Source organism: Gossypium hirsutum, chromosome A13, assembly GCF_007990345.1.
Source record: "Gossypium hirsutum isolate 1008001.06 chromosome A13, Gossypium_hirsutum_v2.1, whole genome shotgun sequence".
NCBI lineage: Eukaryota > Viridiplantae > Streptophyta > Magnoliopsida > Malvales > Malvaceae > Gossypium > Gossypium hirsutum.
The window spans coordinates 3,893,660-3,907,582 of record NC_053436.1 but is presented as its reverse complement, the minus strand read 5'-3'; the positions used below and the strand labels follow the sequence as shown (position 1 = coordinate 3,907,582).

At 28.6% G+C, this 13,923-nt stretch overlaps 1 protein-coding gene, 2 long non-coding RNA genes and 1 pseudogene across 3 annotated transcripts; 3 read left to right on the top strand and 1 right to left on the bottom strand.

Moving 5' to 3' along the window:
• The first annotated feature begins 988 nt into the window (after positions 1-988).
• LOC121212186 (60S ribosomal protein L29-1-like) lies at positions 989-1,608 on the top strand (annotated as a pseudogene).
• A 1,005-nt stretch (positions 1,609-2,613) lies between these two features.
• LOC107900331 (uncharacterized) lies at positions 2,614-3,418 on the top strand. The gene is made up of 2 exons (XR_005907378.1): positions 2,614-2,809; positions 3,081-3,418. It is a non-coding gene; the product is annotated as an uncharacterized lncRNA (long non-coding RNA).
• Positions 3,419-7,463: 4,045 nt separating this feature from the next.
• LOC121212185 (bZIP transcription factor 11) lies at positions 7,464-8,390 on the top strand. Its single transcript, XM_041084522.1, has one exon. The coding sequence runs from the start codon at positions 7,958-7,960 to the stop codon at positions 8,306-8,308; it is 351 nt and encodes a 116-aa protein (XP_040940456.1). The 5' UTR covers positions 7,464-7,957; the 3' UTR covers positions 8,309-8,390.
• A 4,370-nt stretch (positions 8,391-12,760) lies between these two features.
• On the bottom strand, positions 12,761-13,603 carry LOC121212184 (uncharacterized). The gene is made up of 2 exons (XR_005907377.1): positions 13,484-13,603; positions 12,761-13,149 (listed from the first exon to the last, which is right to left on the bottom strand). It is a non-coding gene; the product is annotated as an uncharacterized lncRNA (long non-coding RNA).
• Positions 13,604-13,923: the final 320 nt, after the last annotated feature.

Below are 13,923 nucleotides of genomic sequence, written 5' to 3'. Positions count from 1 at the left end.
TGGTTTCACTTTTATATATATATATATAAAAGCTTACTCATGATTTCAGTTTATAGAATATTCCTTCTAATATATTGTTTAGATGAATTTAATATAATGGGGAAAAAACAAAAAGATTATCTTTGGTTCATATAAAAACAGAACATTTTGAAGGTCAAAAGTAGATAAGTGGATGTTTTTAAATTTTATGTTTTATTTGTTTCATTGTATTAAGACGAAAATCAACATTTTTCCCTCTAAAATATAAGACATGCATGATAAACGTGTGTGCTTTTTCAGCTAATGATATATTAATAAACTTATCATCCTATCACCTACATCGTTATATCTATCTACTTGTATCTATACTTGTTTTTATTTTTTTTATTTTTTATCTAATCTTTAAATAAAACAAATAAAATCTATAATTTATTTACCAAGTCACTTATAATCATTGCCGTAAATTCTAAAACAGACATTTATTTTACATAAAATAATTTTTTCCACTCAAATCATAGGTGTGGTATTATTTTTACATCATTAATTCGGGTTTCTATTCACTTATGAAATGACAAAACTCTATTATTTTTACAAAACAACAGATATTATTTTAAGAGTTTTATTTTTTAATTATTGTATAAAATATATACATATGATGAGATTTGAACATGGGATATTGTAATCTTTACACCATGTTTGGTTGGGTGTATTAGCATAGCCATTACACCCCTATTCTGTGGGCCCCACTTAATCCTATTTTAATCCTTTGTTTGATTCAGTGTATTGACTAATACGGGTCTATTACAGTACAGACCAAATCCTCAAAATCCACTGATTTTTAATCCCTTCCTTTTGCTCAGATTAGGTCCTGCTTTAGTTTTATACCCTGTTTTACCCTCCCAATACGCTTCCCCTTTCCATCTTCTGTTTTTTTCCTTCTCGCTTGGGGTTTCTACAGATTTGCTCCCTCTGCCTCTCTAATATTTTTTACAACACAATTCTTTCAAAGCCCTAATCAGAGCCGCATCTTCTTCTTAGACTCAGGTTTTTGCTTTTAACTTCCATCGGTTTTCCTTCAAAGAATCGATCATTTGTTTACAGATCAAATTAACATTGTTTGTTCATTTTGTTAGTGTTTTTGGATTTGAATTCGGGGTGAACAGAAATGGCGAAGTCAAAGAACCACACTGCCCACAACCAATCTTACAAGGCTCACAAGAATGGCATCAATAAACCCAAGAGGCACCGCCACACTTCCACCAAAGGGGTATCTTTTTTAAATCTTCTAATCGAATTTTCAGTTAGTCTTCATTTAAAAATAAATAAAAACGGTTCTTTCCTTGTGGACATTTATAGATGGATTCCAAGTTCTTGAGGAACTAGAGGTATGCAAGAAAGCTCAACAAGAAGAGCGGTGAGTCTGCCACTGAAGAAGAGCAAATTTTTAATGGCAAAAGATCTAGCTTTGATTAGTGTTTTCTAATTGTTATTTTTCCCCTCGGTGGAATTGAGTGTTCGTTTACTATAATCACCTTAGTTGAAATGTTATTTTGGGATTGTTGAATCTCATTTTCAAAAGAGATTTGAAGCTGTGAGCTTATTAATATTAAGAACATGTTTTGAGCTTAATTTTCTTTTTCTTTTCTCTTTTCTTAATATGTTTAAGTATTAGTTAATTAATTTTTGAGCTGTGGTTGATGATGATACATGGTTTGAGAGATGGTTTTATCATTTTCATTTTTTTAAATTTGAGAGGTTCATGGTTTGATGCTTCGTATTGGGGCTTGTTAAGTTATGTGATGATTCATTTTTCTTGAATTACATGTGTATCAGATGTGCATCGATGTCCAGCTAACATAGTCATTAAGCATTCTTATCTAAGTAAAGTATTTGGAAATAAAGACAAGAATTGTTGATAATTCTGTCTCAGGATTAGGTTTTTAGTGGTAAGGTTTAGGGTAGGCCATGAATCAGGACAGTTCCATGCTCATGGATTCTATAGCTTATTTTGAGAGTGGTCAGAGTTTCATATTTTTGGCACAATGAATCGGAATTATTAATCTCATTTATGACTTGCTTACTTTCAAGAGTTCACTTGTGTTTCAGTCCTTAGGCAGAATTTGTATGTAGGAACTGTTTGTGGGTTGACTTGCCACCTTGATGAGGATCTCTATTATGGGACTTGGGTGTAACTAAATGTTTCTGATGGCAGGAAGATGTGTATGAAGAACATGGGTTTAGGTAGTTGTTCTGGTTTCTTAGGGTGTTGTATATTCTGAGTTTTGCTATGATTCAACTGATTCCTTGGTGGTAGATTTTGGTCAGGGGATTCTGAAGTTTGGATTGTGGTTTTATCTGTCAATCTCGAGTGAGGATCTTTAGCTAATTGTTCCGAGTGCTGAGAGTAATCTACTGCAGTAGTCTCTGTCGATCTCGAGCGAGGATCTTTAGCTAATCACGGTTATATGCTTGCTTGTTATATGCTTGTTATGTTATGTTGCTTGCTTGTTATATGATTTTTGGAAAATCAAATAATGATGATTATTTGATATATTCATTTACTTGCAAATTGCAGTACAAAATGCAATACAAAATGGGTCTTTTCTGTTTGTGGTTCATTTGAGGTTTCAATGTTTATGGAGAATTCATAGCTGCAACAGTTCACCCTAATAAACTAGAGCGTGAGGAGCATCTCGTTGCTGCATTCCGATACTTTGATAAGGATGGAAGTGGGTATATTACAGTTGATGAGCTTCAACAAGCTTGTGTTGAGCATAACATGACAGATGTTTTACTCGAGGATATAATCAGAGAAGTTGATCAAGATAATGTAAGCCATATTCTCGAGCTAGCTGATTTGCTTCATCGATTTTTATAGTTATTCTCTTATATGATTGAGAGTAAATGGTAATAGCAGGGTACAATGTCTAAGTACATTTGCAGGTCCTCGATCCTCATTGCACTTCTTTTATCAGTTGGAATAGGTCTTCTTTTTTATCCTTTGATCGATGATTTAAGTTTTGATTTTCTGCTTCTACAGGATGGAAGAATCGATTATGGTGAATTTGTTGCTATGGTACTAATTTTCAGTTTGTTGGCAGATTGTACAGCAGATCCAGAATATGATGACTCATGACAAAAGCGATCGGGAAACGGTTTTGGTTTGTCGCATGCTCCAGGACGAGTTACTTGATGTTGTTTGTTTGAAGCATTAGAGAGATGCTGTTGGTTAATGGAATGCCATAGGTTTTGTAAAACTTTGAGGAGTGTGGAACTGTTAAAGTTATTCAAAATTAACAAGCTCAATATAAAGCAACAAATTTATATTAGATTCGCAGAATATACTTGCTGCATAAATGCCTTTGATTTCCATAAGTTCATATTTAAAGTTGGAATTTATAAATGTTTCAATGAGTATATGCTGCCACAGTTTATAGGATCTTAGAGAAATGTAATTTTCACTAACACAAATTACTCTTCTTTGCGGCTTAATTTAACTTTTAACACTAGTAATCTGCCACTAAATTTATTTCTTTTTACAAAATATTTAGAAAAAATATTAAATTATATTTAGAAAAATTATATTTAATAATAATTATTTTAAATTATATTTTATAGTATTATATATTATGATTTTAGTAAATTCATATAAGAATATTTAATATTAAGAATTTTATTAAATTATATATTTTTATTAAATTGTATTTAATAATAATTATGTTAAAATATGATTAAATTATTTATTATTTATATTAATAATCTTATTAAAATTTAATAACAATAACAATAATCATCTACCTAAAAAAATTCTGCTAAGGGTATTCTAGTCATTTTAGTTTTTTTACTTATGCTATTACACCTCTATTCCATTCAACCAAACACAAGAATACCATTACGCTTCTATTCCATTCCATTCAACCAAATAAAAGAATTACCTATTACGCCTCTATTCCATTACGCTTCTATTCCATTACGCCTCTATTCCATTACATAGATAATCGCTCAGCTCTAAAAAATTTTCATTTTAGACACCAAAGAAAAGGTTTATAATTTAAACACCCATATTATATAATTCAATCATTTTAATAACTTTCGTTAAATTTATAAACGGAAATATCACGTGAAATTATTTCTAAAAATTTAATTTTTCACGTAATTTAAGTAAAACAAAAAATTATCATTTTAGTCTCCAATCTTTTAATATAAATGAGATTTTGGAGACAAGTACCGCATCTTTTGTGAAAAAAGGCCTCCTCTTTCATCCGCTTTGTCGGTTGGAGTAATGGTGTCGCTACCAGCACCGACCCTTTCCGGCAAAGGTGACAAAAAGGCGAAGAAAGGGAAGAAAAACAAAAGATTATACAAGAAAGAGAAGTAGATTAAATATATGAAAGACATGGTGGAAGTTCCCAAGCCTACCCTTGACCTATTCCCTTTAAGCTCATCTAAAAACAAATCATTTCCTTTCAAAATCTATGCTTTTTCACTTTTGTAATAGCTATAATAATAAAGCTAAATCTTTTGTACAAATTGCAGAGTTTTTTTTCTATATTTGTGGGGTTTAAGTTTTAGGCATTGATTATTTTTTCTGGAAACTGTTGTCAGGCGCTTTGAATGGTAACCCAATTTCCCATGCCTCTAATTTTTGCGTATTCCCTTGGGAGATTGGGATTTACTGTGAGTTTTCCATAAAGGACGTGGCTGTTGTTCCAATTTCTTTTAAAGAGTGAAAAAAAAAAGTAATTCCAGTTCATATTTCTCTTTACCATTTTAACAAAAATAACCAAAATATTAAACTATATAATATGAATGGTTAAATTACATTTTTTTCAAATGTCTAAAATAATTTTTTTAAAAAATTGGGTGATTATTTATATAATTTAACCCTTAAATTATCAGTTCAACCAAAATCATATTTAATTTTCATGAATTACATATTCTTTCACCTACTAATATAATTTTAAATTGGGATAAACTATTAAAATAGTCACTTTTATTTTTCTCATGTTACATTTTAGTCACTTATGTTTGAAATATTACGTTTTAGTAACTTACGTTAACATGTTGTAACATTTCAGTCACTGAGCGTTAATTATCATTAACAGTGTAATGGTAAACTGATGTGGCACGTTAAATTATCATTTCAAACCAAAATTTTATGCTAAATTATACAATCGGTTCCTATATATTTTTTTCGTTTTAAGCAATTTAATTTTCTTATTTTACATTAAAAGAAATGGAGAAAGGAGGAAAACAGAAGAAGAAGTAGAAAAGAATGGAAAATAAAAAAAAATTACTCAAAACAAAAAAAATATGGGGATCGATCGTATAATTTAACCTAAATTTTTTGTTTGAAATGATGATTGAACGTACCACGTCAACTTACTATTACACCGTTAATTACAATTAATAGCTTAATAACTAAAATATTAAAATGCGTTAAAGTAAATGACTAAAATATAATATTTCAAATATAAATAACTAAAATGTAACTTAAAAAAATAAAAATAATTATTTTAATAACTTAATTTTACATAAAACTGACATCAAATAATTTAAGTAATAAAAAGTTTAATATATCTTAAATAAAATATCGAGTTAGTGTTTATAAATAGAAATATATATGTTAAAAGAAATTTTCTCTTAAAACTAAATTCAACTTAACTCGATTATGAAATTAATAGAAACAATGGTGACAATCGAAAAACAAAGTTGTAAAGAGAAAAGAGGAGGTGCTGTGTATAAAAAAAATTAAAGGAGGTGACCCAATCTGTCTAGAACCAACGAGTTTTCGGCATTAATATTACTTCACCACGAAGTTAAAGGCGAAAAGAAGATAAAGACGTTGATAATTAAAATGTCGTTTTATACATTTTGGGATTAAATTAAAGAATTAATCTAGTAATGATTTTATTAGAGAGTGTGTTGAGGAAGCTATTTAAACACAGTCAATTACATGGTAATAAAGTTTAAACCAAAATTCTATTGAGATTACTTGTATTACACGTTTTCAAAATATAATTATATCCTTTCGATTAAGTTTTAGTTTGATTGATATGAGTATTATTGTTAATGTAAGAGTACGTGAGTTCGAGTGCGCTGACATATTATCTTCCTATTTATGGATTGAGAAAGGGTTTTGCGTACTTGATTTATTTTTGCAAAGGCCCTCAAATTTTTTCAAAAAAGGCAATTAAGTCTTTTTTTTTCCACTCAATTGGGTACTTAAACATTCAAAATGTATAATAAAAAAATCTCTTAAATTTTTTTTTAAAAAAAATTAAGCCCTAGTTTTGTTTTGCACTTAGGTACTTAAATTGCTAAAATGCGTCAAAAATACTTTTTGATTGCTAACTTTAATAGTTGATTGTTAAAGTTAATTGTTCTTAATTTTTTTCAATTAAAGCCACCACATGTCATAATCACAGCGTGACATGTGGGAAAAAAATGATAAAAAAATAAAAGTTATAAAAAATATTAAATTTTAATAAAATAATATAAAAATATATATAAATCATAAAAAAATATAAAAATATATAGAAATATAGAAAATAATGATAAAATTTTATAAAGTTGTAAGAAAATTATAAAATATGTAAGAAAATTATAAAATATGTAAAGAAATATAAAATTCGTAAAAAAAATTATAAAGATTATCATACCAAAAAAACATTTTATAATTTTTCTATACATATATATATTTTGTTTTTTTATCATTTTTTGCCACATGTCACATTGTGTTGCGATACGTGATAGCTTTAATTAAAAAATGGAGGTTGTTAACTTTAACTGAAAATGTTTGAGAACTTGTTTTTTTTTATGTATTTTGATAGTTCAAATACCCAATTGACTGAAAAAAAGAAGAAAAAAGACTTAATTGTTTTTTTTTTTAATTTTTAACAACTTTTACATTCATACCTTTAAAATTTAATTTATAGTTTGAACATATTTAATGCTGATTAACCTTTAAAAAACACATACATTTCTTTTTAGAGACATGCACACAATTTTCAAGTTAAAAATTCTTATTACATTTCCACTTGTGGGTGATCCGTCACATGTCCTACGCCATTTGTAAAGAGCTTGTATTTAAAGTATCAGTTTCAATAATTTTCTTCTGTATTTATTAACCAGTGGAGCAAGAAATTTTTTCGAAATTAAGAATTAAATTATATATTTTTATAATAATTAAAATATAATTTTATTATTTTAATAGTTTATATTTTTATAATTTTTAAAGAATTCAATCAAATTTTTATTATTTTTTGAGAAATCAAAATATAAATTTATTAATATTAATTTAAAATTTAATAAATTATAAATGATTTAAATAAAAAAAATTCATTTTAAAGGTAACCTTGTTGCTCCGCCACCGTTAATAATCATATTAAATTTAAAATCAAAACCTGAAAAATTAATAAATTTACGAAATTATTGTAGCTAGAAGCTACCCCACGGTGGTGCAAACTGAGATGGTTGGTTCTAAGCTGGAATTTTCCAAGTTGCGCAGCCTCCATTCTTCCCACCCCACATGTTCCATCATCTTTTTTTAAAGATTATAATTATACGAATAAGATACGAATGAATGATCCATAATTTATGCTTATAAATCAGTAGCCCTTCATGCAACACTTCTACTCTTTTTCGTTCTTGATTCCCTTAATCATTTATTCTATTCTTCTTCTTCTTATTCTCTTTGATCTAAAACCGAGTTCTGGATCTCAAAAATCCATAACCCATCATCAAAATCTTACATCTTCATGTTAAATCTTTAGTTGTTGGGTGTTTGAGATTTTGATGTCTCAAATTCTGAGTGAAACCTTTCTTTCAGGGTTTATGATTCTTGTTCAATCCCTCTCAGTGGTTTTCCTCTACTGGTTATATTATCATTACTAACACTATTACACTACTATCTCTAATTTCATCATTTCAGTCCTTACATTAACACTTGACTTGATATCAGTCTCGAGTTCCAGCTATGGGTTCTTTGAGTGGGACATCTTCGGGGGCATCAACGGTGACACAAGTGTCAGAGGAATTGCAGGCATTATTGATGGAAGAAAGGAAGAGGAAAAGGAAGGTATCGAACAGAGAATCAGCGAGGAGGTCGAGGATGAGGAAGAAGAAGCATTTGGATGATCTGACGGCTGAGTTAACTCAGTTGAGAGAAGATAATCATCAGATTATAATGAGTTTAAACATAACGATGCAGCGTTACTTGCATGTTGAGGCTGAAAACTCTGTGCTTAGAGCTCAAACCAATGAACTTAGCGGCAGATTAGAGTCTTTGGAAGATATCATCACTTTTCTTCAATGGAAGCAATGGTGAACATATCATGTTTCATTATTAAGAATCGTCTAAGAAATTTCATCAAAATTAATAATAATAATTCGTCTAAGAACGGTCAAATTCTATTAAGTTCTTTTTTTTTTACGTTTTATTATTATTATTTTATTAATCTCATTAAACAATTTGATACTTTATTTATTGTTATAATAAATGTCAATAATAGCAGTAGAATGATCACATAGTAAAAAAAAATAAACGTATATATTTTAAGTGAAAACTCTTTCAAGAAAGGTAGAGCTGGAGAAATTTACTAATATTGAAAAATAAATTATATAAAATGAGTTTCAACTATATCTATTTAAGGGTTAAAAAACTTTGTTCCAATCAAAGTCAAATAGAAGAATAATAGTTCTATACGATTCTCGACCTTTCGCCCTCACAAATCTTCTTATTTTGCCATTATATTTATTTCTTCAATAAGTAACGGATTCAAGTCACACAATCTCTAATATATAAAAATTACAGGAATTCAACACAAATTTCATATTATTCACTATCCCAATCTTACTATTTCAACAAAAATCACATTTAATTTTTTTATAAATTTATTAAATAACTTTTTTTCACATACATCATGGTGTGCCATAATCTAAGTATAATTTAACATTTTTTACAACTAGGTAAAATTTTTGCACATTTAAAAATGAAAAAAAAGGAAGGAAAATGTATAATTTGTTCAACTGTATGAAAAATGTCAAGGTGTACACGTCACGCCATCATGTGTTAAAAGAATAAAACACATGAACCCTGTGTGTTGGTTTGATGGTCAAAGTATTTACCGTCTCAGATGTGGTTTAAGTTTGAGTCGAGCTACTGTTAGGGCTTTACCATCCTCTTGTAGTTCATTAAAAAAAATAAAACACGTTAAATCGTTTTATCATATCTTTAGAAAGACTAATTAAATTCTTTGAGAAGTGAGAACTTTTTATCACATCTCCATATCCTTCAAAGTTTTTGATTGTTTCATGGATATTGAAAATTAAATATCAAGATTTTATAATTTTTAAGACAATTTTTAAATTACTCGTAATCTCTTAAATCCTTAAATTGAAGAATATTACGAATTTAAATAGATTCAAATGTACGTTCGTCGGACAATTGTAACAACAATAATATCAACTGAATTAATATTCTCTACTCTGCTTTAGTTTCATTCTTTAAAAAGTTAATAACCATTTAGTATATAACTTTGACTCTTAAGTAAATTGTGCTAAATTTAAGGTTGGGGCCAAAGAAGATAGAGCACATGTTTATTTGTTGAAATCTTAATTAATTTAAGTAAAAATAATAAAAAAAATATAAAACTCAAAAGAAATGTTTTTTAATTTAAATATATAAAAAATAGAAAATTATAAAAAGATAAAAAAATACTGAAGGCATCCTTGGGGTGATCTCGTAGTTCCTACGGAGTAGAGACGATGGGGTTGATCCATGGATTTTCCTTCATTTTGCCACATTTAGTTCAAAAGGTTGAAGGGAGATAATGCATCAAGCTGTTTGCAAGGGCCAATTTGATCCTCTTCCCTAGGGATCCCAGATGGGGGAACCTAGAGGAGCCGCTAACTTCAACTACTATCCTAGTATGATTCATACTAGATTTGACCAACCGTTCATCCTACTTGTTCTATGTTCTTGACAGCCCATTAAATTCTTAAAAGAATTAAAATGAATGTATAAATTTAAAAATAAAAAAATAGATAAAATTTTAAAAGGTTAAAAAAATTGAAAAATTATATAAAAATTCACATGATACATTTTTTTATTTTAAATTTTATTTTTATTTTTAAATTTAAAAAATTGGTTCAATTTGATTGATGTTGACTAACATTAAGTAATGATAAATTCTGATAGTCACATTAGAGGTGTTCACGATGATAAATTCTGATAGTCATGTTAAAGGTGTTTATGGGTTAAGTCAAACTAGACCTAAGCATGATATTAACACATTTTATATTTGTTCAAACTTGGTCCGACCTGAATATGAGTGTAAAATTTTTTTCAGGCCCATCCATATTTGTAAATGGATAACCCAAGCTCATATTATGTTTTCAAAATTTTTAAAAAATATATTTATACTTATTTTAATTTAACATTTAATAATTTTATATAAAGTCATCTTAAATTTTTTAATTCTTACATTATAGTAGTATTATATATTACTATATAATTAATTTTTATGTGTTATAAATTACATAATATATAAAAATAACATAGTATAAAACATTACAAACTTAAAAGAATTGCTCGAGCTCATGTTCAACATCGAGCCCAGTCCATATTTTAAACAATTTTTTTTTTGCAAAAGCTCATTTTTCGGGCATAATATTTTTGTCCAAGCCCTCTCAAATTTTGGGTGGGCTTTTGGGTAAGGGCAAGTAACCTAACCCATAAATATGTTTAGTAAACGCCGACCAACATCATTAACGCCGGTTATGCTGGTAAAATTTTTAAAGATTTAAATTTTTATAAATATATTTTTGAATTTTTAACTAAAATTTAATATTATATATTATAATGTATTATATTTGATTTTTTTATATTTTTAAAAGTTACGATAATTTTAGAATTTATATATTTTTTCATTTTTAAGAATTTTAATAAATATATTTTAAATGGTTACATTTTTATGGTTTTCTAAAGCTTCTTTTTTTTTAAGTTTTAAATTATATTTTTATAAACCAATATTTTCATTACTCTTAAATGAATTAACATTTAAATTAATCAATATTTTAACAATTAGACACATGTCCCATTTTCATTGGCTCTAACTATTTTTTTTTCAAGTGTAACTGTACACTCAAAGTAGAATTACAAATATAAATTCGAGTAATCACTAGTATCAAACTATTACAAACGAACTATCCAAGTAACCGCCAAGTAGAATCAAATCATTACTACACAAATAAATTAAGAACTAATACAATTCATACTAATGTCAACAAATTGGACTAACTAGACTAAAATCCAGACACATGATGGGACTCAGAGACCTACGTATATAATTACGCATAATAAATTTGAGGCATCGGCCTTAAAAGATTATTTTAGTGTAGTTTGCCTTAGAGATGATTTTGTGTAATGAAATCCAAAGTTAAGTATTTAATTATGAAAAAGGAAGGTTGAGTACCAAATTGAATTTTATAATTAAAGTCAAATACCAAATGGTATATTAACCATACTTCAAACTTGAGTTATTCTTTCTTGGCTAAAGGGTCTTAAAAGCCCTTGAACTTTTTCTGAAAAATCAATTAAATCCTCCTTTTTTTTACACTCAATTGAGCCTTTAAATGTTAAAATTACAATTAATTAAGCCATTTGACCATTAAAATTTACTATCAACGTTACACAGCAGACGGCTACCCTTTTTAAAGTTGTTTTTGCCATGTGGCAAGTTAAGATTGTACCAAATTTGTATTATTTATAAAATCATTAAAAATCAATAAAAAATATAATAAAACAAAAAATATAGAAAATAATAAAACATATAAATAATAAAAATATTAAAGTGTAAAAATTTATAAAAAAATAATATTATAAAAACTATTATAAATGAAAAATATTATATAAATAAGAAAGAATTGTATGAAACTGTAATTCCACGTAATCCCTATTCCTTTTCAATAGGAGAACGACAAATCAGGTTTTTCTTCCTGAAAAAAAAATTTGATTTGTCATTTTCCTATTAAAAAGAGATAGAAATGACATAAAATCATAATTTCATACAATCTCTTCTCTATATAAATTACATCAACAATTGCTGTAGCCATTGCAAAATATAAAAGGTTAATTTATATATTTTCATTGTAAGATTGGACTTGCTCAAAGCCTGTGGAAAGAAAAGCAAAGAAAGAAGTAACGTAGAAAAAGGAAAGATATCCCATCAGATTGGAGCACTAAAAAGAGAGATAAAAGAAGAGACAAATTGGGAACAAAAAGCTGATTAAATATCTGAAAATATAGGCAAAAGTTACAAAGTAATTGAAGGGTATGCTTTAATAAATAAAAAGGTAATGGACATGAAAAAGTTAAAGAAAAAGATTTTTAAAAAAATTAAATATTTGAGATTTATTTATGATTAGTGTAAAAATAATGATGATAGTAAAATTAGATATTGTAACGATATTATAGCGTAAGACAAAAAATAAGTTAAACACACAGCACCGTCTATCCAAACCCACACTTAATAATAAAAATTAGAACCAGTTTACACAATAATGTCGACGATGTTCTAATGTGGTTTAATAATAAAAGTAATATAATTAGTAAAAAATTCATTTGGTCTTATGTGATTTAGTGCATAATTCTCTATAGATGAGTCAGTGATGGATTTTATGTATGTGTACTTGAATGTGGTTGGAGAATTTATTGTCTCAATATAAAGTTCAGACATAAATTTTAATGTAATTTGACGATAACCATATGCTAAACATGTAGAAAACACGTGTATATAAATGACATAACCAAATCATCGTAATCAGTATCAAGAATGACATTTCTTTTAAACGATATTGTATAGCCCAATATTTGCCCGGGCTTGGACCCAAGATAACTAACCCCTAAACCCATTTACAACCTAACCACTACCCAATAACCCAAATAACCCAACTAACAATACAAACCCCTAAACCCATTTACAACCTAAACCCACTAACCCATCAAAAAAACCCAAATACCCAACAGCCCAATTACACCCAAACCCTAAACCAAATTAAAAAAAAAAGCTATCTAACCCTAGCCACCACCCGAACACTTCAGCAACCACCTACCCCCTGACACCTCCTGTGCACCGGCCACCAACTCTGCAGTGCCGCTCAACTGCCCTGCAAGAGAAACACACGAAAGGACAGAAAACAATAGAAAAATAGCTTGTAAATAGGCTATAAAAGTCGAATCAAAATGTTGTAAGGGAAAGGGGGGGCCAAATTTCCAGTCAATACAAACATAGTATTTCTAAATACAAATAAAACAGGGACTCCAAAGCAAGAACAAAACAGCAATTCGAAGGGCAAAACAACAAAAACTAGATTCAAGCACAATGTGATTTTACTTAAAAAAAAAAGAAACCGAATCTTTCTTTTTTTCTCATCTACTACAAATCTATATATATTACATAACAAAAATACAAAAAAAAAGAAAAAAAAGTAAAATTTTTACCTTCCTGGCCACCGTGTATGGTGGCCGGCGCAGGCGACGGATCCGGTGACCGGCCTTGCTGCCGAAAATCGCTCCTTCCCCTCTCTCCCTCCTTTTTTTTTTCATCTTACCAGCACAAATGATTTTTTTTAAGGATTTGGGTTTTTTATAGCCCCCCAAAACGACGTCGTTTTGAGGGCTGCCATTTAACCCCAAAACGACGTCGTTTCACCATAGTTCGACCCGATCCGACCCGACCCGACCTAGGATCCGCGTGTTTTTGTTTGAATGGGTTATTTCCGCAGTCGGTCCTTCCGCTTTTCTGGGATTTTGCAGTCAAGTTATATTTTATTTATAAATTGGCCCTGAAATTTAATCTGATTTGTAAATAATCCCCCTTACTGCGCAGCGTTTTGGAAAGTGGGAAATATTTTGTTTTTAATCCCCCTTAGTTTTTCTCG